The sequence below is a fragment of the Leucoraja erinacea genome, chromosome 6 (genome assembly GCF_028641065.1).
Source record: "Leucoraja erinacea ecotype New England chromosome 6, Leri_hhj_1, whole genome shotgun sequence".
NCBI classification, from domain to species: Eukaryota; Metazoa; Chordata; class Chondrichthyes; order Rajiformes; family Rajidae; genus Leucoraja; species Leucoraja erinaceus.
In genome coordinates, this window is record NC_073382.1 from 52,851,427 (window position 1) to 52,876,644 (window position 25,218).

General features: G+C 44.4%; 1 protein-coding gene across 4 annotated transcripts in view; it reads right to left on the reverse strand.

Moving 5' to 3' along the window:
* Positions 1 to 25,218, reverse strand: part of LOC129698140 (glutamate receptor 4) — a 187,811-nt gene that overhangs the window by 144,387 nt on the left and 18,206 nt on the right. For all 4 annotated transcript variants that reach the window (XM_055637047.1, XM_055637045.1, XM_055637044.1 and 1 more), the window contains exon 3: positions 12,330 to 12,569. In XM_055637047.1, the coding sequence (XP_055493022.1) occupies positions 12,330 to 12,569 (240 nt within the window). The remainder of the gene's footprint in view (positions 1 to 12,329; positions 12,570 to 25,218) is intronic.

Sequence of the window (25,218 nt, forward strand, 5' to 3'; positions counted from 1 at the left end):
CGGTATCAACCAGCATCTGCAGGTCCTTCCTACACATTTTGTCTGCTCCATCGCAAAATCTTCCCAACATATGCCTACTTTGGGGAAGTGTCCAGTCAGAAGAAGGTCCCGACCTGAAAAATCACCTATTCCTTTTCTCCAGAGATGTTGCCTGAACTGGAATGTGGGAGGAAACCAGAGCACCTGGAGAAAACCCACACAGTCAAGGGGAGAAGGTACAAACCACCGTACAGACAGTACCCGTAGTCAGGATTAAACTTGCGTCTCTGGCGCTGTGAGGCAGCAACTCTACCGCTGCTCCACTATGCAAGAATGACATCTATGTCCACTGATGAAAACTGGTGTGTGGCCTCCTTACCTCCCCTTTCTGAAGGCAATGATTAGTTCCTTGGTTTTGTTGACATTGAGCGAGATTCAATTAAATCAGTCGGATTGGCCTTTCCACTTGAAATGTCAGGGATAGGAATATATTGAAAGTACATAGAAATGGATAGCTCTAATAATAGGCAAACCTACCACATGTCCTAACCAAACCACGTTACCATTTACTTTACATCCAGGTAAATAGTCTTAATTAGTCCACCAAAGATACATACAAGATGCTAGAGTCATTCAGCGGGTCAGGCAGCATCTTTGGGGGAAAAGGATGGGTGATGTTTTGGGCCGAGACCCATCTTCAGACTCTCGGTCTGGAACTGGGTCCAGAATTCAGGTGATTTGACGGCCTCGGCCTGCTGGCAGCTGGGGGAGAGGCGAGGATCGGTGGAGTCGGTACCCGAATGTGGCGCCAACAGACAAGAATCCGAAGCAAAGAAGTCGAAGCCAAAGAACGGAATGGAAACGAGGCCGAAACGGCAATAAACCGAAAGAGTCCGAAGACAAAACGCCTACTAACTGAAAGGATGGGACGCCTAAATGCAAACTAACCGAAAGGGCGGGACGCCTAAATCCCAAGGAACCGAAAAGCTGTGTCGCCTAAAAGCAAACTTACTGAATGTCCGCTCTGTCGAAACGCCACCTACCCGAAAGGCGGCGTCGCCTACAGGCCAAAGGACCGACTGCCGCTCAACAGAAAAGTCCAATAACGGTACTTGACGTTGCCAGCGATTGGTCCAGACCCCCACGTCCATCACATCACTGTGAAGGCATGAACATTGTCCCAAACCTCCGCTCCACCCGACCCGCAGCGGGTGGCCGTCATTGCTACGGCTTCTCGTCCGTCGGCATCCCGTCCGCACACGGGTGGAGGCATTGGTCACGGCCCGCGGGTGGCCGGAGTGCAGGTAAGGTCATGGTGGTGGTGGAACGTGTGTGGGCCGGTGATGGCTCCAGCAGCCTGGCCTGGCCTGGTGGTGATGGTGGGCAGGTCTCTCCGCTATAACCAAAATCCAATATACTTCATAATAACGAGGATTTACTGTGTTACTGAAATTTAGCCTCAGCCACAGCAATCCCCCTACTCCCTCTACATGAAGGCATTTTTCCTCTCTTCCTGCACCGTTTCATTTATTTTATGTGTAGGAAGGACCTGCAGATGCTGAAGATAGACACAAAATGCTGAAGATTTATTTATTTCATGTCTCACCTGTAGTCTCAACTAACAAACGCAATCTGACTATCATACAATAGCATGTAACTATTTTGATTATATCACAAAATATAACCCAACGAATTCCCTTTAAAATCAGCCTTCCTTTGCAACTCAGTACACAATTCTCTCGCAAGCTTCCTTCTCCTTCAGAAACCATGGGACATGATACAATAACAGTACTTTGAATTGTTATTCAGGTTTATATTGGCTCATTGTTAGCTCTTACCTTTTGTGTGTTATTATTCTGTTAAAACCGAGAATTCTGTTAACTTTAATTGCATCCTTATGGAAGGCCAGTGGCCTTCTCCATTCAGTAATGCAATCTTACTGCTAGTTATTTACTGTTGGTTATAAGAAATCTGATGAAGACAAAAATCTAGAGGGAATAAAGTCAATTTCAGGAATAGCTCCAACAATTCCATTGTCTGAGGAGGCACGGTGGCACAGCGGTAGAGTTGCTACATTACAGCGCAAGAGATCCGGGTTCGATCGCGACTTTGGGTGCCGTCTGTATAGAGTTTGTATGTTCTTCCCATGATTGCATGGGTTTCCTCCAGGTGCTCTGGTTTCCTCCCACATTCCAAAGACGTACGGTTTGTAGGTTAGTTGGCTTCAGAAATATAGTAAATGGTCCATAGTGTGTAGGATAGTGCTAGTATATGGGGTGATTGCTGGTGGGCATGGACTTGGTGGGCTGTTGAGCCTGTTTCCGCACTGTATCTCTAATGAAAAATCTAAAATAATTTCTTATCATTTTGTTCCGATCTAAGTTGTGTTTTACGGCAGACTCACCCCCCAGAAAGTGAGTGGTGATAGATTGAGATTAAGGTATTTGTAGAATATAGCGAAGTAATGTTCATGAGATTCTCTTGCCCCGGGTAGGGGAATCGAGAACCAGAGGGCATAGGTTTAAGGTGAGAGGGGAAAGACTTAATAGGAACCTGAGGGGTAACTTTTTCACACAATAGGTGGTAGGTATATGGAATGAGCTGCCAGAGGAGGTTGTTGAGGTAGGAACTAACACATTTTGACAGGTACATGGATAAGGTTAGTTTAGAGGGATATGGGCCAAACATAGACAGGTGGGACTAGTGCAGATGTGACATGTTGGTCAGTGTAGGCAAGTTGGGCTGAAGGGTGTGTTTGCACACTGTATGACTCTGTCTCTAGGAGAGCACTAACTTCTGCCGTTAGTGCTGTTTTACACAGCCACCTTTGAGTTCTGCGTGGGAATGTGACAAAACATCACTTCAAATTAATCTCACAAAATAACGTTTGAAATCATTTTGAAAAATGCCGCTATTCCTAGGTTGGTGCGGAAAATCGATTGCTCGTCAAGTTTCATCTCATCTCTCCCGGGTGATGGTGTATACACATCAGGCGCTGAATTTCAAGACTCAGCTATTAACTTCACACATCTATTCGTAGAATTCTTGATAAAACCATTTTGGCTTGCTTGCCATTTTCTCCTCTTCTATCTCAGCTTACAATATGAAAAAGCCCAACAAGTTTATTTAGTTTATGGTTATATATATATTATTTATTCATTTGTTTTGTTGTGCAATGGTGGCGCAGCTGTAATGTTGCAACCTTGCAGTGCCAGCGACCCAGGTTCGATCCTGACTATAGGTGCTGTTGGTACCGGAGTTTGTACGTTCTCCCCGTGACCGCGTGGGTTTATACCTGGTGCTCCGGTTTCCTCCCACACTCCAAAGATGTGCAGGTTTGTAGGTTAATTGGCTTCGCTAAAAAAAAATGTAAATTGTCTATAGTGTTTAGGATAGTGTTAGTGCGCAGGGATTGCTGGTCGGTTCAGACTCGGTGGGCCGAAGGTCCTGTTTCCACATTGTATCCCTAAACGAAACTAAAGAAATCGAAACTAGGGCCTGATTACATTATTGATATCTCAATACGCATCAGACATTTATTGATAAAGTGTCATGACTTGGTTTTGCAACAGCTCTGCCCAAAAGCACAAGAATCTGCAGAGTTGTGGATGCATTCTGCCTGCAGTTACTTGGTGCCTTGCCTTTTGGGATTGCAGGCTATTTTTAAATGCCAGTAGATATTTTTGTTCCCCACATCCAAGCAGCCCCATCATCATCAGCAATGGTGATGTAATGGCAGCCTGTACTCCAAGGATTTGAGTCCGAGTTTGTTCGAGTCCGAGCTCTCCCTTTAGTTCAGGTCATCGAGTTCTGGCAAGAGGTTGTGTCCAGGTGTCAGAGGTTATGGGGAGAAGGCAGAGAATGGAGTTAGTAGGGGAGATAGATCAGCCATGATTGAATGGCAGAGTAGAGTTGATGGGCCAAATGGCCTAATTCTGTTGCTATCACTTATGAACATCCTTGTCAATCTTCTCTGCGCTCTTTCCAGCTTACTGACTTCATTCCAATAGCAGTGCGACCCAAACTGAACACTTCTCCAAATGTGGCCCCACTAATATCTCGTACAACTGTAGCACAACGTCCCAACTTCTATACTCAGTAAGTAGAAACAAAGAACTGCAGATACTGGTTAAAACACAAAAGGACATGGTTATATGGTTGACATGAAGTGCTGGAGTAACTCAGCAGGTCAGTCATCATCTCTGGAGAACATGGATAAGTGATGTTTCGGGTTGAGATCAAAACATCACCTTATTCCTCTTAGAGATGCTGCCTGACCTGTGGAGTTACTCCAGCACAGTGAATTTATCTGTACTCAGCACCCTGACTGCCGGAGGCCAATCTGCCAAAAGCCTTCTTTACCACCCTATCCACATGTGATGCCACTTTCAGAGAAGTATGAGGTTTCACAGAACTGGACCTGTCCATATATTTACATACAGTGCAGTAGCAAATGTCAGAGTAGCCTATGCTTTCAGCATGTACCAGACAGGGTCTGCTTTGATTACTGTATGTCCTCCAGTATGGAGTCCTGAGCCAATTGTTTCTTACAATAGTTATTACTAAATATATATATGTCAGCACAGGTCAGACATGGTATCTGACTTCAGGAGCAATAGGGTCCCAATCCATTTAACCTTGTATCACTCTTATTCTTGCAATGCTTGAAAGCATGAAAGCCCAAAGCATTAGAAAATATTTTTCCACCCCATTGCATATCAAAAAATCTCTGAGAAATCAGAGACAGTTCACTTCTTTCGTTGTACTATTTTCGGAGTTGTTCCATGATTCAATTAAGGCAACGTCCCTGTTAAAAATGTAATTCACTCTCACCTTGAACTATTCCTAACTTTGCAAATCTGATTGTTTTCACAGCACAGAATAATTCACAGTTCCTTTGAACAGTACATTGCAGGAACATAACTCAAATAGTTTCAGGTAAACATTTCTGGGCCCTCGACACAAAAATAACATATCCTAAAGAGGAGGTGAGAAACAAAATGGCTTCCTCACAATAAACAACCTTTTACCACTGCTGGAACAAGAGCAAAAGAGTTCTTCCTGAGTAAAACACAAAGTGCTGGAGTCTCACTCTGGGTCAGGCAGCATCTTTGGAGGACACGTGGATAGGTGATATGTGTTTCGGGTCTGGACCCTTCTTCAAACTGAAGTTCTTCCTGATGTCCCGACCAATATTTATCCTCAAAGCCAATAACCAAGTAACACTTAATCTTATCACCTGGTATCTGGTTTGCAGAAACTGGTGCCTTAAATTAAAACAGTGACTTTAGACTTTAGAGATACAGCGTGGAAACATGCCCTTTGGCCCACTGGGTCTGTGCCAACCAGCGATCGCCCATACACTAACACTGCCCTGCACACCAGGGACAGTTCAATAGTTTTACCAAAGCCAATTAACCTAAACCTTGTACGTCTTTGGAGTGTGGGAGGAAACCGGAACACCTGGAGTAAACCCATGTAGCCACATGGAAATCAGCACCCGTAGTCAGGATCAAACCCGGGTCTCTGGCGCTGTAAGGCAGCAACTATACCACTGTGTCACCCAAGATAATTTTTGTGACTGTCTTACACAGTTGTCTGCCTTCGCCGGAGTCCCCTTCTTTAGGCTGAAGTTCTTCCTGATGTCCTGACCAATATTTATCCCTCGAAGCACATCACGAGCAAAGCAACACATAATCTCATCATCATTTGCAGAAATCTAGTTTGCAGAAACTCCTGCCTTAAATAACTGGTGCCAGAAGTGAATAGTCTTCGAAAAGGGCCTCTGGACAGCTTAAAGTTATGGTCCTCCCATTTCCTCCAAACACAAGGCATAGCTATGGGCACACGCATGGGCCCCAGCTACGCCTGCCTCTTTGTCGGGTACGTTGAACAATCCTTGTTCAATACGTACCAGGGCCCCATCCCCGACCTCTACCTCCGTTACATTGACGACTGCTTTGGGGCCACCTCCTGCACCTACACACAACTGACTGACTTCATCCACTTCACCACCAACTTCCATCCGGCACTCCAATACACCTGGACCATTTCCGACACTTCCCTACCATTCCTTGACCTCACCATCTCCATCGCAGGGGACAGACTTCTGACCGACATACACTACAAACCAACTGACTCACATGGCTATCTGGATTACACGTCTTCCCACCCTGCCCCCGTAAAGACTCCATCCCCTACTCCCAATTCCTCCGCCTACTCCGCATCTGTTCCCAGGATGAGACATTCCATACCAGGGCATCGGAAATGTCCTCGTTCTTCAGGGAACGGGGATTCCCCTCCGCCACCATAGATGAGGCTCGCACCAGGGTCTCATCCATACCCCGCAACACTGCTCTCTCTCCCCATCCCCGCACTCGCAACAAGGGCAGAGTCCCCCTGGTCCTCACCTTTCACCCCACCAGCCGGCAAATACAACACATAATCCTCCGCCATTTCCGCCACCTCCAACGTGACCCCACCACTCGCCACATCTTCCCATCTCCCCCCATGTCTGCCTTCCGCAAAGACCGCTCCCTCCGCAACTCCCTTGTCAATTCTTCTCTTCCCTCCCGTACCACCCCCTCCCCGGGCACTTTCCGTTGCAACCGCAAGAAATGCAACACCTGTCCCTTCACCTCCCCCCTCGACTCCATTCAAGGTCCCAAGCAGTCGTTCCAGGTGCGACAAAGGTTCACCTGTATCTCCTCCAACCTCATCTACTGCATCCGCTGCTCTAGATGTCAGCTGATTTACATCGGGGAGACTAAGCGGCGGTTGGGCGATCGTTTCGCCGAACACCTCCGCTCAGTCCGCAATAACCTACCTGAACTCCCGGTGGCCCAGCGCTTCAACTCCCCCTCCCATTCCCAATCCGACCTCTCTGTCCTGGTTCTCCTCCATTGCCAGAGTGAGCAACACCGGAAATTGGAGGAACAGCACCTCATATTCCGCCTGGGCAGCTTGCATCCTGATGGCATGAATGTTGAATTCTCCCAATTTTGCTAGCCCTTGCTGCTCCTCCCCTTCCTTAACCCTCGAGCCGTCTCCTCCCATCCCCCTGCCCTCCGGCTCCTCCTCCTCCCCTTTTTCCTTCCTTCTCCCCTCCCACCCCCCATCAGTCTGAAGAAGGGTTTCGGCCCGAATCGTCGCTTATTTTCTTCGCTCCATAGATGCTGCTGCACTCGCTGAGTTTCTCCAGCAATTTTGTGTACCTTTAAAATTATGGCAGGTGACATGTGAATGGAAGAATGTTCACCTTTTTCAACGGAACAAAAAGCAATGCACTGTATAACATCTATCTATCCATTCCACCAAGTTACCGCTCAGGCAGTGAAGACTATCTATCCCTTCATCTATCTAGGGTTAACATTAATGACCATAAAACAAACGATAACAGCTGTGTGTACTGAATATAACTGATCTGGATTACTTACACATACACAAAGATAACCCATTTCTAGGACCTTAGGCTGTTTTTATTTCCCAGTGACTGCCTTTAAGAGACTGGCTCTCTTTTAATTAACATTTGAAAGAGTACTCTAGGATATTTCTCTTCCCTGCTTAAGAAATGTTACTCCCAGAGCCAATGGCACTTTCAAAGAGTCATAACCAACTCAAAGCTACAAGTAAGTTGTAATTCTGTTTGAGGTTAGGATGAAGTACGAGTGGTGATTTACATCGATTTTGCCAGAAAGTTCAAGGGCGATGGTGACACCAGTGTACACGCCCCCACCCCTGCTCTCACCACCACCATTTTGATGAGGGCCTTCAAAGAGCTACTCAGACACATACCAAAAAAAGAGAAAAGAACCATTTAGCCTTTGAAATCTGGCAGACTTTCACATCAAAAGGATCCTGAGGCAGCTTTGATGTGACACTGCTGTTTGCTATGTGGCCAAATCAACAGCGTAGTTGACTGGTCTAAAGGAGAAAAGTTTACAGTTTTCAAACATAAGGCGACACAGTGGCACAGCAGTATAGTTGCCGCTTTACAGTGCCAGAGACACGGGTTTGATCCTGGCAATGGGTACTGTCTGTACGGAAGTTGCACATTCTTCCTGTGACCGTGTGGATTTTGTCCGGGTGTTCCGGTTTTCCCCACACTCCAAAGACGTGCAGATTTGTAGGTTAATTGACTTTGGTAAAATTGTAAATTGTCTCTCATGTGTAGGATATTGCTGGTGTGTGGGAAGATCGCTGGTCGGCACAGATACGGTGGGCCGAAAGGCCTGTTTTCACCATGTATCTCTGAAGTCTAAAGCTGTTCATTGTGAGGTCCAAGAGCCAAATATTTCACTTGGAAATATTCTTCAACTCCCTGTTGCCACCAACTGGCCTCCACTGTGCATCCGACTGATCTTCTATCTCCATCTCTGCAGCAGGTTGCTTGGAATGCATTTTGCGGACATAATAGAAATAAGGTGCCTCGCCAACAGTCTGTCTGTCCTTTCTTCTTTTCTGTTATTTTTAGTATGTGTTAAAAGAATGTTTTAGTGTTCCTTGGTTTGTTTTATGTGGGAAGGGGTGGAAAGAGGTTGGGGGAAACTTTTTTTCAATCTCACACCTCAATGGAGATGGAATTTATTTTCTTATCGTATCTCCGTCCCCACTGTGGCCCAATGTCGTGGAGCTGGTGGCCTTTCCCAGAGACCGACCTGGCGCTCCAAGCCACGGGAGTCCACGGGACTTTAACATCGCGGAGCTTGCGATCCTTTTGCCGGGGATCGAAGCTCCAACCACGGGGCCTGTGAACTTTAACATCGTGAAGCCCGCAGTCTCTGGTAAGAAGAGGCCGACTCGGGAGCTTTATGCCATGGAGAGAGTTTCAACCACCTGACATGGGAGTTTCGATCACCCCGACGGGGGCTTTGATCGTCAGCTGCAGGGGCTTTGATCATCCTGACTGCAAATGGTTTGACTGCTTTGACCACGGGAGAACAAGAGGAAGAAGATTGAACTTCATTGCATTCCATCACAGTGAGGAATGTGGAATCCACTGTGATGGATGTTTATGTTAATTTTTATGTAGTTGTGTGTCGTTGCTTTTCACTTAGTATGGCTGTATGGAAAGTCAAATTTCACTGTACCTTAACTGGTACATGTGACAATAAACTGACCTTGAAATCTTGAATACACAAAGCTGCCCAAGTCTTCAGCTGATTCTGTTGGCTGAGTTTGCACAACACCCATCTCGTCCACTTAATGCAGGGGGGAACCCATTCAAACCATTGTGACAAAAGTGTGCGCATAAATAGCTTTTCCCAAAATGCGTTATTTTCATTTTTTAGTCAGCTGATTAATTAGTCTAGTTCAAGGTGACCATGCAAAGCTCCTGACCAAAGAGATGTTAAACTTCCATTTCATGCTACATTTCCATTCACGCACAGCAATGCTTTGCAGAGATTCACAAAATCAATGGCAATAACTCATGAGTCAACAGATAATATGGTGCATCAGCCTGCTGATACAAACTTCTGGATGCATCAGTGATTACTTCAATGTCAAACCCGATAGGACTGAAGTTGCATGGAAGTTGGAATATGAATTAAACCAATAGCTGGTAACGTGCGCACACACACACACATGAGCACACAGACATGCGCACACACAAACACACATGAGCACAGACACACGCACACACAAACACACACACACCCACACACACCCACACACACACACACACACACACACACGACACAGACACGCACACACACACACACACATGAGCACACACACACACATACGCACACACACACACACACACACATGAGCACACACAAACACACACATAGACACGCACACATGAGCACACAGACATGCGCACACACAAACACACATGCATACACACACACACGAGCACACACACGAGCACACACACGAGCACACGGAAAAAAGGATGGGTGACATTTTGGATTGGGACCCTTCTTCAGACAATAGTTTCACTTAGGAGATAAGCATCAGTAAACCAAAAGCACATTAATTGTGCCATTTCCTTTCTTTTGAACAGTGACATGCTATTCAATTAATTGCCGGCAATAATATGCTTGCCAATTTGAGAATTAGGAAATAAGTACTTTTCTGTGCCAGATTATGGCGAGTACGAATTACAAGGCATCCTCACTTTTGGCCCCATGAAAGCTATCAATATTTACTTTTAGAGAATTGAGGAGAAGTGGGAAAGAAATGCAGTCTTGGTTTCCTCATGATGCGTCCACAGGAAACGTACAGATGTGTTGCCTGCTCTCAGCTCAACGCACTGAGATGGTACCAGTAGGTGGCAGTACCATCAAGCAGTCTGCATGAGCATCAAGCACATGGATTACACATTTCACTCATTATGGATGGATCAACCGTGGAGGATGAGGTAATATCATCTGTTATTTTGCGGCTGAGAAATTCTGAGGGTCACAAAACTTTGGAAAGTTTTTAAAAATGTCACCTTTACAAAGAGGGAGAAAAAGATGCAAGAAGAGGAAACAAAGGGAATAAACATCCGACAGTCCATTTCCACACAAGAGACGAAACAACATATTCTGCATATTTGGGGTGGCACAGTGGAGCAGCGGTAAAGTTGCTGCCTCACAGCACCAGAGACCCCGGTTCGATGCTGACTACGGGCGCTTTCTGTACGGAATTTGTACATTCTCCCTGTGACTATGTCAATATTCTCCAGAAACTCCGGGTTCCTCCCATATTCCAAAGGTGTACAGTTTTGTAGGTTAATTGGCTTTGGTTAAAAAAAAAGTCCCTAGTGTATAGGATAGTGCTAGTGTACGGGGTGATCGCTGGTCAGCGCAGACTTGGTGGGCCGAAGGGCCTGTTTCTGCGCTGTATCTCTAGTCCAAAGCTAACATGTTTAAATTATTACTTGGTGACTTTATATTAGACAGACCACCATTTCATAATCTGGACACTTATAAAGAGCTTAAATCACATATCAAATAGTTTGGCAATTCTTTCGTACAAAAGGATTATGAGAGTTAGTGGATTATCAATTTATTTTCATTAAAGCAAATCTCAAAATCCAATCTTGATCCCCACATGGGGCTGTCCAAACCTGCTCTTCCATCTGGCATTTTGATTGTAATGATCAAAATAAATAAACTAGAAGAATAAACCAGAAACAAGAACAGTTTACTAGAATGCTGCCTTGAGTAGGTGATATTAGCTACAAGGGGAGGTTGAACAAACTTGGATTGTTTTATCTTGAACGCTGGAAGTTGAGGTGATACCTGATAAAAGTATATATAATTATGAGAGGAATAGAAGAGGTAGAAAGCCAGAACCTTTTTAACCCAGGGTGGAAATGTCAAAACTTAGGGAGCATAGCTTGAAGGTAAGAGGGGCAAGGTATAAAGGAGATGAGCGGGGCCAGTCCTTTACAGAGGGTGGTGGGTATCTGGAACGCACTGCGCTGGGTGGTGGTGGAAGCAGATACGATAGTGGTGTTTACCTGGCTTATCGATAGGCACATGGATATGCAGGAAATGGCAGGAAAAGTTCATAAGTCATGCAAACAGAAGAAGACCATTTGCCCAACGAGTCTACTCTGCCATTCAATCATGGCTGATCTATTTTCCCCTCTTGGTCCCATTCTCCTGCCTTCTCCCCATAACCCTTGACACTCTTACCAATCAAGTGTCTGTTAATCCCCACCCAATGACTTGTCCTCCACAGCTGTCTGCGGCAATGAATTGCACAGATTCACCACCCTCTGACTAAAGAAATTCCTTCTCATCTCATTTCAAAAGGTACATCCTTTCTAAAGGGATATGGATCATGCACAGGCAGATGTGATTGGTATAACCAGGCACCATGTTCAGCTCGGACAATGTGGGTCGGCGGACATGTTCTTGTGGTGTACCTTTATTTGTTCTACATCCTATGTATTAATATACAGATAACGCAGAATAAAGCAGCCAATGTAGATGCTGGCACCCATGCACCCAAAAAATGGCATGTTTAGTTTAGTTTTAGTTTTAGACATACAGCGCGGAAACAGGCCCTTGGCCCATTAGTCCACGCCAACCAGGGAGCTCCACACTAGCACAATCCCACATAGACTAGGGACAATTTACAATTACACCAAGCCACACAAACCTGTACATCTTTGGAGTGTGGGAGGAAACCAAAGAATCTGGAGAAAACCCACGCAGATCACAGAGAGAACGTACAAACTCCGTACAGACATCACCCTTGGTCAGGATTGACCCGGGGTCTCTGGTGCTGTAAGCCCTGTAAGACAGCAACTCCACTGCTGTGCCACTGTGTTCTAATCCTTGATTGGTTCATTAAATGGATGCTGTAAACACATGTTCAAAGCAGAGTGGTGATATATTCAAACTCACCTCGATCCGTGTCGTACAAGAAGACAAATTTAGTCCACTCGTAGTGGTCGAGCAGGCTGAGTAATGCCCCTCTCAAAGATGGCCGCAGCTGGAGCACGAACTGGCTCTCTCCCTCTGTCGGGAAACTTGGCGTGATCAAGGAAATGTGCAGTGCCCCACAGAAAGATGTCAGTGTGTGCACAGATCTCTTGTCGTACATGCCGAAGATGGCAAACACTCCCCTCGAGTACTGCGAACAGACTGCAAATAGAAAATAATAAATTCCAATCAGTCTTCAATCACATCAGCATTTTTGGTTATGTTTAGTGGTAATTTTAGACATCCATTACATAGAAAAGCACTGACAGTCATATCTGACTGACAGTTATATCTGACAGTCAAAATTTGGTGTTTCAAATACTCTGCTTCATTATGATACTTCAGGAAAGCATTAGGTTGGAGGATTAGATAAATCTAATTCGATCTCCAGCATTAGAATAGCAAATTTATCACTTTAAAACATAGAACAGTACAGCACAGGATCAGGCCCTTCAGCCCACAATGTCTCAGCCGAACACTGTGCCAAGTCCATCTCATATCTACCTGATCGTAATCCATATCCTTCCATATCCAAGGTACACAAAAATGCTGGAGAAACTCAGCGGGTGCAGCAGCATCTATGGAGCGAAGGCTCCATATCCATGTGCCTATCCAAAAGCTTCTTAAATGTCACTGTCATATCTGCCTCAATCACCAACCTTGGCAGTGCGTTCCAGGTACTCACCACCCTCTGCATAATAAAGTTGCCTCGCATATCTCCCCTGAACTTTGCGCCTCTCACCTTAAAGCTATGCCCTCTAGTATTTATTATTCCATCCTTGCCAAAAGGTTCTAACTGTCTAAAATGGTTCTGCCTGTCTATCTATACCTTTCATAATTTTACATACTTCCAGTAATTGGTTTACCAAAGCCAAGATAGTAACCAGATTTATTTATAACTCCATATTCTTAGTTCAATTTGATTAGCATTTAGTTTGTAGACGTCTAATGGATTTGGTAATTAAATTCAGCAGAATTCCTGTTCTTCCTCTTTGTCCTCTGCTTTCTTTGTACAATTACAATGGGATCTTGATCAACTGGGTCAATGGGTTAAGGAATGGCAGATGGAGATAATTCAGATAAATGTGAGATGTTACAATTTGGTTGGACAAACCAAGGCAGGACGTACATAGTGAGTGGTAGGAGCCTGGGCAGTGTTGTAGAACAGAGAGACCGAGTGGTGCAGGTATGGAGCTCCATGATGGTGCCAACAGAGGTGAACAGTCTGGTGAAGAAGACATTTGGCACACACACTCTCACACTTTAAGATGAGAGGGGGAAGATTTACTGGGAAACTGAGGGGCAACTTTTTCACTCAGAAGGTGGCAGGTATATGGAATGAGCTGCCAGAGGTGGTAGTTGAGGCAGGTACAATAGCAACATTTAAAAGACAATTGGACAGGTACATGGATAGGAAAGGTTTAGAGAGATATGAACTAAATGAGGGCAAATGGGACTAGCTTATATGGGGCATCTTGGTTGGCATGGATGAGTTGGGCTGAAAGGCCTGTTTCAATGCTGTAAGATTTCATGACGCCTTCATTGAGTACAGGAGTAGGGTTGCCACGTTACAGCTGCACAGGTTGGTGAGGCCACATTTGGAGTACTGTGTACAGTTCTGGTCGCCCTGCTATAGAAAGGGTCTCATTGGACGGGAAAGGGTAAGGAGGAGATTTACAAGACCATTACCAGGAATGGGAGGGTTTGAGCTCTAAGGAGAGGGTGGATAGGCTGGGTCTTCTTTTCCCTGGACATTAGGTGACTGAGAAGTGGCCTACTAGAGGTATATAAAATCATGAAGGAGTCACAACAGGCCCCACTCTGATCTCTTTAACTGATTGAGTGGCCAGAAGAGGCCAGTCCACAGCATCATTGGTAAGGGCTGGGTCCAATTAGCTGATATTGGTTTGGCCACTTGAACCTCGTTACCCTACTCCCTATAAAACCCAGATATTCTGAATGAGGGCTTCTATTAGTAGTGTCCCCCCCTGTTGCAGGTTTGAGAAAGACTGCGCAACTGGGACACCCCTCACCACCAGTGGGTGTCTTGGTGAGTTACTCCAGCATTTTGTGTCCTATTGTTTTTACCTAGCATCTGCAGTTCCTTGTTTCTCCATAAACCTTGGGCTGAGGGTAAATAGATCAGCCCTGATCTAGACAAAACAATAATATGTAACACCTCAAGGTTTGCAGATGACGCAAAGCTGGGTGGCAGTGAAGAAAGCAAATGGCATGTTGGCCTTCATTGTGGGAGGATTTGAGGATAGGAATAAGGAGGTCTGACTGCAGTTGTGCAGGGCCATGGTGAGAACATCTGGAGTATTTTGTGCAGTTTTGGCCACCTAATTTGAGGATGGACATTCTTGTTATTGAGGGAGTGCAGCATAGGTTAATTCTTGGGATGGTGGGACTGACATATGATGAAATAATGGATCGACTGGGCTTGTAGTCACTGGAATCTAGAAGGATGAGAGAGGATCTTATGGAACTATATAAAATTCTTAAGGGATTAGACAGACTAGATGCACGAAAAATGGTCCTGATGTTTAAGAAGGGCCTGCAAATGCTGGAAATTCGAAGGTACACAAAAATGCTGGAGAAACTAAGTGGGTGCAGCAGCATCCATGGAGCGAAGGAGATGGGCAACGTTTTGGGCTGAAACCCTTCTTCAGACTGATAGGGGGTGGGGGAGGTTGAGAGAAGAAAGGAAAGAGGAGGAGGAGCCCGAGGGCGAGGTAGAAAGGGGAGGAGACGGCAAGGGTTAACAGAATTGTGAGACATCGATGTTCATGCCACCAGGATGCAGACTCCCCAAGCAGAATATGAGGTGCTCGTATTACAGCATATATACAGCACCTCGTATTCCGCTTGGGGAGTCTGCATCCTGCATCCTTAAACACAATGGTCCTGATGTTGGGGGAGTCCCGAACCAGGGGTCACACTTTAAGAATAAGGGGCAGGACTGAGATCAAGAAAAAACATTTTCACCCAGAGAGTTGTGAGTTTGTGTAATTCTCTGCCATAGAAGGTAATGGAGGCCAATTCACTGGATGTATTCAAGAGAGTTGGATATAACTCTTGGGGCTAATGGAATCAAGGGATATGGGGGGAATGCAGGAATGAGGTACTGTTTTTGGATGATCAGCCATGATTATATTGAATGGCGGTGTAGGCTTGAAGGGCCGAATGGCCTACTCCTGCACCTATTTTCTATGTTTCTATGATTGAATGGTGGAGCAGACCTGATGGGTGAGATGGCCTAATTCTGCTCCTATATCTTGTGGTCTAGAACCCATATGATGATAAAACAATCATTCTGTTGAAGTTTATATTTCTCACAACATGAGGCTTCTCTTAGACAGATTTCCAAAGTGATGGCAATAAAATTGATTTGCATTTAAAATTCCTAATCACAAAATTTTTAGCAAACTTGCTATAATGTAACACTTCCAACATCCAATCACTGTACAAATCTGGATTTCAGCAGAAGGCTGAGGTTGGGGTGGTGCAGCAGGTAGAGCAGTTGTCTCACAGCATGAGAGACTGGGTTCGATCCTGACCTTGGGCGCTATCTGCATGGAGTTTGCAAATTCTCCCTGTAACCGCGTGGGTTTCCTCACACATCCTAAAGACGTGTGTGTTTGTCGGTAAAATGGCCCTCTGTAAATTGTCTCTAGTGTGTAAGGAGAGAGTGGGACAACATTGAACTAGTGTGAACAGGTGATCGATGGTTGGTGTGGACTGAAGGGTCTGCTTCTATGCTGTATCTCTAAACAAAACAAAACTAAGTTTAGATAGCTAGTCAGCACACTGTGCTTTTTTATTTCAAACAAAAAGCAGAAGCTGATGGAAGCGATTGGTGCTTGACTGAGGAGCAGCCTGTGAACATTGTCATGATGACATTCCGACCAAGATCAGTCAATGTGTTTCACTTTGCTGCCTACATCCCTCTGGCTTCACACCAGCATCTCTGACGCAGAGCATGGAGAAATCCTCAGGCGGATTCAAGACGTGCCTCAAATTAATGATTTCTACAGATTGCAGGGAGCAAGCTCATCTTTTAAGGCATGACCACAATCTAAGTGCTGGAAGCCGAACGCAAAAAAATAAAATAAACATGGCTTTGTTTATTTTTTAAGTACAAATTGCCCTTTCCTGTATCCTGGCACTACATTTAATTAGACATTTATTTGGTGGATTTTTAAATTACCCCACGGAGCCCCGCATGATAAAACAATGTACGCAACCCACATCAAACAAATGTCTGCAGAGTAAACAGACATATAATTCATCAATGAAAACAATGTTGGAAATAGGCAGTGGGATCTCAATGGAGATCCAGTTACATTCTGTTTTTACACATTTGTGATTTGTTTCAATTTTTTTTATTTCCCAAAAGAAATAAAAAGATACCGATTCAAACATCTCCATGTTATTAAACTAAAGAACTCCCTGTCACCAGTGGCAGAGTGTCAGCAAGTCAGTGGAATGTGAATGGGACAACACTACCAGGATTAGCTCAACCCACTGAGATCACAGACTGGAAGTTAAAAATAATGCTTGTGATGGTAGAGACATAGAATTAGAGACATACAGCACGGAAACGGGCCCTTTGGTCCAACTTGCAAATGGCAACCAAGATGTCCCATCTACACTAGTTCCACCTTTTGGCCCATATCCCTCTGGAATGTAGTTCTCAGCATTGTAGCGCACCAGTTCCATGGAAAAAGTCCAATGTTCACAATAGGTGAATCTGTTCACAAGCCAGATAACAGAGGGGAAGAAGCTGTTCCTGAGTCTGCTGGTGTGCGCTTTCAAACTCCTGTATCTTCTGTCAGATGGGAGAAGTGGGAATGACCAGAATTGGACAAGTCTTTGTTTTCTGTTTTTACAACTAATTTTTAAAATGCAATTGTTATTACAGTCTAGTCAATTTTCATACAGCAAACTTGGACAAATGACAATGTGATATAATACCATGATAATCCAATGAATAGGGAATAAGTATTGATGATAATACTGGGAATATCACAGCTTCCCTTCTTCAAACAGCAACACAGGATATTTCCCATTTCCATTTGCCAAACACTTTAACTCCACTGACTTTTCTGTCCAAGGCCACCTCCACTGTTAGAGTGATACCCAAGGTAAATTGAAAGGAACAGCAATATCGCTTTGTTATAACCTCTTCCACAGCCAACAGTGAACCATTGTGGGCTCTACCTTTCTCTGCTGGCTCTGATTTTTTCTGAACCTGTTCAAACCTCTAGTTTCCCTCTCCTCAGTCTCTGAAGAAAGTTCTCAACCCCAAACATCGCCTATTCCTTTTCTCCAGATATGCTACATGGCCCACTGTGTTACTCCAGCACTGTGGCTATCAACAGGATATTTATGTTAATCTGAGGGATCTAACAGCACCAAGGTTTCCCCTTATTTCCACAGCCATGCCTGGTAGAGTCATACAGCATGGAAACAGGTCCTTCGGCCCAACTTGTACATACTAACCTAGATGCCCCATCTAAACTAGTCTCATTTGCTTGTGTTAGGCCCATATCCCTCTGAACCTTTCCTATCCAGGTGCTTGCCTACCAGTGAAAGGGTGTCATTTGCCTAGCGGAGCACACGCGGTGTAGATTTTAGTACAGTCCCCTGGAAAGAGTCTGGAACTAGAACCTACTGATTCAGAGGCAGTACCCGAGAGCCTGAACTATAGGGAGAGGTTGTGCAGGCTGGGACTATTCCTTGGAGCTCAGGATGACGAGGCATGATCTTGTAGAAAATCAGAAAATAGGTATACAATAGGTATACAAAATCATGAGAGGAATAGATCGGGTAAATGCACAGTCTCTTGTCCAGAGTAAGGGAATTGAGAACCAGAGGACACTGGTTTACGATGAAGGGGGAAAGGTTTAATAGGAATCTGTGGGGTCACTTTTACACAAAGGGTGGTGTGTGGAATGAGCTGCCGGATGAGGTAGTTGAGGCAGGGACTATCGTAATGTTTAAGAAACGATTAGACGGGTACATGGATGGGACGGGTTTAGAGGGATATGGGCCAAGCGCAGGCAGGTGGGACTAGTGTAGATGGGGCGTGTTGGTCGGTGTTGGTCCATTTCCTTGCTGTATGACTCTAGTACAACCAATTGAATCGTGGCTGACATGCACACAATACCACTTGGTGCAGCAATGGCTTTTATGTGATGATGAAGCAAGATTGCCTGCGGAACTCTGCCTCCGGTTCCATATTGTCACTGCAGTGTTTCTCAGTGCAAATCACAAGTGCAGCAGAGTGCACTGTTCCTTGGATCTGTCAGCATGTTAGTGTGGGTGAACGCTTACAGCCTGCAGATTTTGTATTAGTCAATATTCCTCTGTGGCCTGACCTTTGCTACTACTACCTTTTCGTTCAATCCTAGGACCACTGTCTCCAACTTCAATCCCCCTGCTCTCACCCGCCCTCTCCTGATGCCAGCCTCTCCAGGGAGCTCCTGCAAAAGTCTCAGTCGGGGGGGGATTGAGGAGTAAATGCTGCCCGGGAAATTTAATATCTGTGGGGTGTGTCCTCACCAAATAGAGATGAGCAGTCATCATAATAATGGTAATATCAACGAGAAGAAACAAAATTGCATCAGTCACATAAACACCATTCAATGATACTTTGTTGTCACATGTACCTCGCTAAGGTGAAATACTGTTGCGGCGCCTGCTGGCGCACGCAGGTATCGAACCCGGCGTTCGGAAGCCGCGGTCACGTGACTCGGGAGGACTGCTTGTTTTCACGCGGTTTCGCTTTCGCGTGTTAGTTCAGCACTGACCACAGATGTGGCCAGACGTGTCTAGAGAACCTGTGTACTGAAAACCGAACTTTCGATTAAAGATCAGTTTGAAACTTCAGTTGTCGTTCTTGAGACCGCCAAAATACTTTTATTCGTACGCCCCGGTAAAATCATACCGGTTGTATGAAAAACAAAACATTTCACTGCAGCTATGTACATGTGACAAAGTATCATTGAATGGTGTTTAGGTGACTGATGCCATTTTGTTTCTGCTCATTTATATCCCCATTATTATGACCTCACATGGGCAATACACAAGTGTCGCCATGTTTCTGGGGGCTGACAAAATTACAAAGGTTTACTGAAAAGCCCTATCTATTGTCGCACGTGGCAGGAGCGGCCCCCTGCTGGGTCCACCTTTGTTAACGGTGGGGTGGGTGGGTTGGGGGTTGGGGACCAGTCAAAGGCTAGACGACTCACTTCCCTTCTGTTTGGATAGCATGCAAAACAAACCTTTTTCACTGAACCTCAGCACACATGACAATAATCAAACCAAATCTAAAATGGACCCAAGGGACAAACTTTTCACACAGATGGTGGTGGTGATATGGAACACTCTTCCAAAGGATAGACTCAAAGTGCTGGAGTAACCCAACGGGTCAGGCAGCATCTCTGGAGGAAAAAGGATGGGTGACATTTCGGGTTGGATCAGCCCAAAATTTTGCCCATCCTTTTTCTCCAGAGAGGCTGCCTGACCACTGAGTTAGTCCAGCATTTTGTGTCTATCTTTGGTATAAACCAGCATCTGTAGTTTTTTTGTTTCTGCAACTATTCTTCCAACAAAATTGTGGAAATGTGTACACTTACAATGTTGGAAATTCATTTGGACAAGTACATGGATTGAAAAGGTTTATTGGGACATGGGTCAAAATGGGACAAGCTTTGATTTTGGTAAGATGGATGAGCTGGGCTGAAGTATGACGAAGTCAGAAAGATGATTGCAAACTATCCTCCTGCTTGGATGTGTGCAACCTCAACAACACAAAAGAAGTTTGACACCATGTGGGTCCCTCATCCTGTTTAGTTATAAGTTCTAGAAACAGAATTAGGCCATTTGGCCCATCAAGTCTACTCTGCCATTCAATCATGGCTGATCTATCTTTCTCTTAACTCAATGCTCCTTTTCCCCTTGACACCTGTACTAATCAAGAATCTGTCAATCTCTGCCTTAAAAATATCCATTGACTTGGCCTCCACAGCCCTCTGTGGTAATGACTTCCACAGATTCACCATGACGAAATGCATTCCTCCTCATCATTCTAAAGGTACATCCTTTTTTTTTCTGAGACTATGGCCTCTGGTCCTAGACTTTCTCACTAGTAGAAACATCCTCTCCACAACCACAATAGCCTTTCATTATTTGGTAAGTTTCAATAAGGTCCTCCCTTGTGTTTGATTGACACCCCGTCCATCACATGCAACACATGCAGATGTGTTTTGTCTGCTGCATGGATAAAATGCAATTAGTCACACAGGTTGCTGTGACGGCCTTGACAGGTTAAGACGTTCGATCCTGACTACAGGTGTTGTCTATGCAGAGTTTGTACATTCTCCCTTTGACCACATGGGTTTTCCCTGGAGCTCCGGTTTCCTCCCATACAAAGACGTACATGTTTGTAGGTTACTTGGCTTCTGTGAATTGTAATTTGTCCCCAGTGTGTAGGATAGTGCTGGTGTATGGTTGATCGCTGGTCGGTGCGGTCTCTGTGAATCAAAGGGCCTGTTTCCATGCTGTATCTGAGTCTAAAGACAGCAACTCCCATGCCTGCAGTATCTACCTCCAGGATAACGGGCTCATGGGGACACCATCAGTGGTAGGTTCCTCTCCAACTCGCACGTCAATAGACAATAGGTGCAGGAGTAGGCCATTCAGCCCTTCGAGCCAGCACCGCCGTTCAATGTGATCACGGCTGATCATCCCCAATCAGTACCCCGTTCCTGCCTTCTCCCCATATCCCCTGACTCCGTTATCTTTAAGAGTCCTATCTAGCTCTCTCTTGAAAGTATCCAGAGAACTGGCCTCCACCACCCTCTGAGGCAGAGAATTCCACACTCACAACTGTGTGAAAAAGTGTTTCCTCATCTCTGTTCAAATGGCTTACCCCTTATTCTTAAACTGTGGCGCCTGGTTCTGGACTCCCCCAACATCGGGACCATGTTTCCTGCCTCTAGCGTGTCCAAACCCTTAAATCTTATATGTTTCAATAAGATGCCCTCTCATCCTTCTAAACTCCAGAGTATACAAGCCCAGCTGTTCCATTCGCTCAGCATATGGCAGTCCCGCCCTGTTTCCCTGTCATCCCCTGTTTCAGAAATACATCACTTTTCCTTCATTGTCACCGTGTCTAAATCCTGGAGGAGCTTTCCGACTGCTCGTTTGTTGTTTCAACCCAAAATAAAAACCTACTAAATCACAAAGCATATTAAAGCATTTGTAAAGGCAGGAAAGCAATTCCATCACCAGCACAATGTTGTGGAATGGAGAAAGTAGCCCAAAAAGGTTCAGGTTTTTCTCGTTGGATGTACTGAGATACGGTGAAATGCTTTTGTTTTGCATACTATCCAAACAGATCAAACCTGCATACGAACAATTAAGTCAAGAGTATTTTATTGTCATATGTCCCAGACAGAACAATAAAATTCTTACTCATTTTGATAATCAGTTCAAGCTAAAGTACAATAGACAGAGCAAAGGGCAAGATACGGAGTGCAGAATATAGTTCAGCATTGTGATGCATTGTAGTGCCTTGTTCTATGTTGTTGGAATATTAACTGGGGGAGATTAAAACACATTTTATATTGTGATTGAGAGCTGTGATTGACACCGTATGAGTAAAATAAAGATGCTGAAGTTGGCGCGCAAACTCACTCGACAAACTAGTTTGTAACCTGGTTTCAATAACTAGTTATTTTAATGATGCGCCTGCAGCTATTGGTGGCCTGCATACTGGGAGAGCTGTATAGGAAGACCAGCACTGTACTCTATTTTTAAGATCATCTCCAGGTTCTTGAATCCGCCTGCTTACTCGTGCCTCAGATGCCGAAGTAGAAACTGATTTGATAATCTGGAAGAGGCAGACTGAATGTTGCTTGCCGTATTGGACGTGTGGCTGATTCCTTCATGTCTATGGCGGCACGGTGACAGAGTGGTAGAGTTGCTGCCTTACTGTGCCAGAGACCAGGTTCGTTCCTGACTACTGGTGCTGTCTGTACGGAGTTTGCTCATTCTCTGGCGTGATTTCTCCGGGTGCTCCAGTTTCCTCCCGCATTCCAAAGACGCACAGGTTTGAAGGTTAATTGGCTTCTGTAAATTATCCTTAGTGTGTACAATAGTGCTAGTGTATGTGGTGATCGCTAGTCTGCGTGGAAACAGTGGGCTGAGGACCTGTTTCCATGCTGTATCTCAAAGATCTAAATCCTAAAAAATGGGCAGATTGCAAACCAGTTTCTTGCCTCCATTCTCCTCTCCACCATCTTTTTGCAGATGAATACAATGCATCATTGCAGGGACAAATAAATAGAGGTGATCCCAACAGACAGACCAATTCAAGTCGAGAGTCTTCAGTTCAGTCCCACCAGCCTGCCATTCATCTTTCAAAAAGTGAAACTACCTGAAATGTTTTATTCATACACTTCTGCAGCAAATGATAGATTGTTAAATGTTTTTTTTGCCGTGTCTAATGAGACCTTCATGTTCATTATTCATATCTGACCTTTACTGTGAGGGGAAACTGGGAGTAGAAGCAGCAGCCTTTTTCAAGAGCATGTTTCCAAATAACATCAATAGAAAGCCAGATACCTTGTATTTAAAACCTTGTGCATGGCAATCTGCGACTGCTGAATAAATCTCTTAAAATGCTTGTTCATTCTATTGTGTAGGGAGGAGCTGCATATGCTGGTTTACACCAAGGTTAGACACAAAAAGCTGGAGTAGCTCAACAGATCAGGCAGCATCTCTGGAGAAAAGGAACAGGTGAAGTTTTGGGTCGAAACCCTACTTCAAACTGAGAGTCGGGGAGAGGGGAAACTAGAGGTATTTTTTAAAAAAAAAAAAAAAAAAAAAAAAAAAAAAAAAGTGGTTTGTTTTATTATTTGGTGAATTAAGCAGCTTTGTTGAAGTGATTAGTAACAAAATTGAAACTGCTGTTTCTTTGCACAGTAGGCTCCGAAACAAGATCCACCAATTCTAACCCGTCTCCCCTAACCTGGGAGAATAGAAGATTCTCCATTTGATAGTTGTGGTGTTTATCCCAGACATGCACAGTTCAATGGTGTTTCATCATAGAGCCTTAACCAATTCAATACTGCTTCTCCGCCACAACTTAAAATGTAATAAAAACAAACTGCAGATGCTGGCCTATAGAAAAGATAGGTAGAAAAAGCTGGAGTAACTCGGAGGGTCAGGCAGCATTTCTGGAGAAAATGGACAACTGATCATTTGGGTCGGGACCCTTTTTCAGTCTGAAGGGTCCTGTCCTGCAATGTCACCTATCTATTTTCTCCACGGATGCTGCCTGACCCGCTGAATTACTCCAGTGTTTTTTGTCTCTCTACCATATAAAGTGTTGGATTTCCCCAATTCAGACCTATTAATATTCTGTGACTATTAATCTATCTAAGAACATTAACGCTGGTTTATTTACAAATCCAAAAATGGAATTTATTATTCCATAAAATGGAATAATAAATTACGATCTGAAGCAATAAAATACCAAATTTCAATGTTATTGATAATTTTCTTGAGGCTGATCGGTATTACATACTCGACATATGGTATCACTTATCATTGTGCTATGGGGGGAGGAAGAGAGAAATGTTGCAAGAATGAATTAGCTTACACTGCTATGATCTGTGTCCAGCATAGTGCATAGAATATTTTTTATTGATTACTTTCTCCCATTATATAATCAGGATTGGTTGTTTGAAACATAATTAAATGCTTCAGTGGCCTGATAGTTTATTTATGCACTGGAGAAATCTGTTACAATGACTTAAAGTACTTTAAAATTGTAAATGCTGGTGTAAAATTAGATAAACAATTTTCAGGCCTGTAACAACATAACACGCTACAGCATGGGAACGGGCCCGTTAACCCACAATGTCCATGATGGCAAGATAAACCTTGTCTGTTACAGTGGAAGACAAACAAAATCAACCATAATCTTTATCATAAGATTTAGAAGGAGCAATTCATGGTTTCTGCAGCTGGTATAATAAACATGAAAAAGAGACCTTGATCTATTTTAGCAGACCTCTCTCTGTTTACATCCAGACGTTTACATTCTCTTTCTCACACACGTGCACACAGAAAATTTCTTATATGCATAAGTGAGATGTTTCTCTTGTCTCTCTTACTCAAAGCTTCCTTCTCTCTCACATACATGCCCACAACTCTCCAACCTGCACATACAAGTATACTCAGTCTTGCTTTCTCATGCATCCACACTCCATCTTTCTATCTGTTTTCCTCAGAGATATATACACAATACACACATGCTCACACTCACAAGCACATGCACTCACTCACAAACACAAGCTCACACGCACTCACACACAAGCTCACACAGACTCATTCTCACAAAACAAAGTTGTTCCAGTCACACTCTCTCACTTATTATCTCTTTCAAAAACTGACACGCATGCATCATCTGTCTCTCCCACACAGTCTCTCACTTGTGATCTTGCTCTCACACATAGGGTTTCTAGTTCCTTTATTTCATATAGAATCTATCTGTCATACACACATGCACAAATATATACGTATGCACACATACACAATCTTCTATTACAAACACACACACACACACACATGCTCATTCTCTTTCGCCCAACTCTCTCATGCTGTCACATACAGTTGACCTTTGTGCAGGTGTAAGAAAGAACTGCAGATGCTGGTTTACACGGAAGATAGACACAAAATGCTGGAGTAACTAGCGGGTCAGGCAGCATCCCTGGAGAAAGGGAACAGGTGACGT